This window comes from Ciona intestinalis, unplaced genomic scaffold (genome assembly GCF_000224145.3).
Source record: "Ciona intestinalis unplaced genomic scaffold, KH HT000631.1, whole genome shotgun sequence".
Classification (NCBI taxonomy): Eukaryota; Metazoa; Chordata; class Ascidiacea; order Phlebobranchia; family Cionidae; genus Ciona; species Ciona intestinalis.
The window spans coordinates 1-2,311 of record NW_004190952.1 but is presented as its reverse complement, the minus strand read 5'-3'; the positions used below and the strand labels follow the sequence as shown (position 1 = coordinate 2,311).

Genomic DNA, 2,311 nt, shown 5'->3' with positions numbered 1-2,311 from the left:
ACAATTCTTGAAAAATTTAATTTATTATTTACATGGGCGAGGGACTACAAAAGGCATGGTGAAGATCAGAGATTCAGGCCAAAAGTAGCTCATTACCCTATCTTATGTGTTATATTCATATCAGGCCTACTCGTAATTTATTACATTCTTTATACAACTCATACTTTCACTTGTGAAAACGTAAATTGCAGTAAATTTTGTTAACTTATTGTTAGCTTGGACAAACCATTAGTATAGACCACTGAGTTGATGTAAATAGCATTAAGTGTCTATTTAAGGTCACATATCATTCAGAACCCCCCATATTTACCTGCATATGCAACGTGTTGTTCTGATCCTGTAAAACACTTTTCTCTTCTTGTAGAAGTTTGTGAACTTGGTTGGCTTTTATTCTCTGTATGAAGGAAATGTCAATCAAACTTAAACAACTTGAAAATTTTTGTACTCTATTTTTTATTTCCAAACAATATAACTGGAGCAAAAATAGAAGTTAACTGAAAGAACAAAGCAAACCAGTTTATCGCAGTCTGGGTTTAATATAGTTCAAGTTTATAGACTTTTAAACTATAAACCAAGATAAAACCGAAAGTTTCCTAAAACCAGATTGCAACTTAAAATATTTACTTAGCTTTCTAAATCAAGATGCGTCTCACAATCGTATCATCAACTACAATAACACCCAACACCCAACGAATATCTCACCTCAGACATAAGTTTAAAGTTTGCGTCATCTTTCTCGCGTAGCTGTTGCAGCAACCTCATGTTTTGTTCCTGCATATCCTCGAACGCTTGTCCCGTAACATCCATCTCCGATAGAAGAGCTTCCTCCTCTTGCTTGGTGGCCGAGAGATTGCGCCGAAGCTCGATTATCGTTTCTTCCAATACCTGGGATGACAGTGATTAATATAAAGATAATTTAAATGTACGTTATATGATATCCTCACGTGGGGGGAAAATGACTTGTTTTGTAAGAAACTGAAAAAGCATTTGTATTACTGTTTGGGTGGTGGACTGATGGGCCAACTCTGGACTGTATTTCACAATATAAAGAATGCTGTATGGCTACAGCAAGGAACTCACAAAAAGGTTTTTTAAATCTTCACACCACCCACACCTACCTTCATCTTTCTCAACGAATCAGCATCCGGACCCCTAAGTAGAAGCTCCTCTTCTTTCTTCTCTCTCCTATCTTTCTCTTCCTTCATCTTTACTACCGCATCTGCAAGTTGCTCCTCCGATCTCTGTAGCTTCTTCTCCAACTCTTTGCTCCTCGCATCCTCACGAGCAACATCTTCCTCCAACGATCTGATCTTCTTCTCAAGATCATCTCTGGCAGATGTTGCAACTTTTTCATTCGCCATTATTTCTGCCTGAAAAATTAAAACAACATAATTTTATATGTTTTTAAAAAACAAACACTTTTTAAATTAAATACTTTGAAAGTTTTCATTACTTAATTTGAAAATAGGCATAAGAACTTCAATTGGCATAAACAAACACTAACAAATATTAAATAGGCATGTTAAGTTGACAACATTATAATACAAACAGTTATATTCATGAGAAACTATTAAACTTTACAACCATTACCGTTGAATTATTTTACATAGAACATAATATGCTCTCCAGCTTTTATTTGATTATCTCTGATTTACAATTAACATGATATTAAAACCAAACCTTGTCTCTTTGTTCTTTAGACAATCCCTTGTACATGTCAAGTAATAATTTCAATTCTTTCATTTCAGCATTTGTTGTTCTGTTTAATAAATAAATCAGCTCTGTATATTGTATAGGTTGCGTGTATTGTTGTTGACTTGCCTGATAAAGTCTTGCCGATTGGCAGACTTGTTTGAAAATACACTTTATTCACCAGACGAACACCAAAAGATTATTAAAGCATATTTCGAATGGGGCAGACTATACTAGATAAGCCATTTTTTCTACATTAATCTATGAGGTTCACTATATTAGTTAACTAGAAGTCTAAGCATAACAGCATTTAACAATGTCACCCCAGATTAGTATATTGCATTCACCACAAAACAATATTCAATGAGCTTCTCTATGTTTGATGACTATGAGTGTAACTGCATTTGAACAATTTTACCTCAAATTTTGTTAAAAATTCATAACATATTACACTGGCCACTTTGAACTTCAGTATAACTTTAATGTTCTTATTGTTTTTATGAGCATTAAAAATAAAAATAGCCAATAGGTTAACATAAAAACGAACTAACTTGAGTTCTTTTGATATTTTTTCCATCTCCTTTCCCTTGTCATTCAATTTCTTTTCGAGATCTTCAAT

At 33.7% G+C, this 2,311-nt stretch overlaps 1 protein-coding gene across 1 annotated transcript; it reads right to left on the bottom strand.

The window, feature by feature from the left end:
* Positions 1-271: 271 nt before the first annotated feature.
* On the bottom strand, positions 272-2,305 carry LOC104265921 (E3 ubiquitin-protein ligase BRE1B-like). The gene is made up of 5 exons (XM_009861075.3): positions 2,244-2,305; positions 1,681-1,759; positions 1,119-1,370; positions 703-885; positions 272-394 (listed from the first exon to the last, which is right to left on the bottom strand). The coding sequence occupies exons 1-5, from the start codon at positions 2,267-2,269 to the stop codon at positions 287-289; spliced, it is 648 nt and encodes a 215-aa protein (XP_009859377.2). The 5' UTR covers positions 2,270-2,305; the 3' UTR covers positions 272-286.
* Between the last annotated feature and the right edge of the window lie 6 nt (positions 2,306-2,311).

What these genes read in the sequence shown, in the direction of transcription:
- LOC104265921 (XM_009861075.3), bottom strand. Translation starts at nt 2,269, where the DNA reads ATGGAAAAAATATCAAAAGAACTCAA. An exon ending in AAAATATCAAAAGAACTCAA is followed by an intron (nt 1,760 to 2,243) that starts GTTAGTTCGTTT and finishes TTTATTAAACAG; the next exon opens with AACAACAAATGCTGAAATGA. An exon ending in ATTCGTTGAGAAAGATGAAG is followed by an intron (nt 886 to 1,118) that starts GTAGGTGTGGGT and finishes CTGTCATCCCAG; the next exon opens with GTATTGGAAGAAACGATAAT.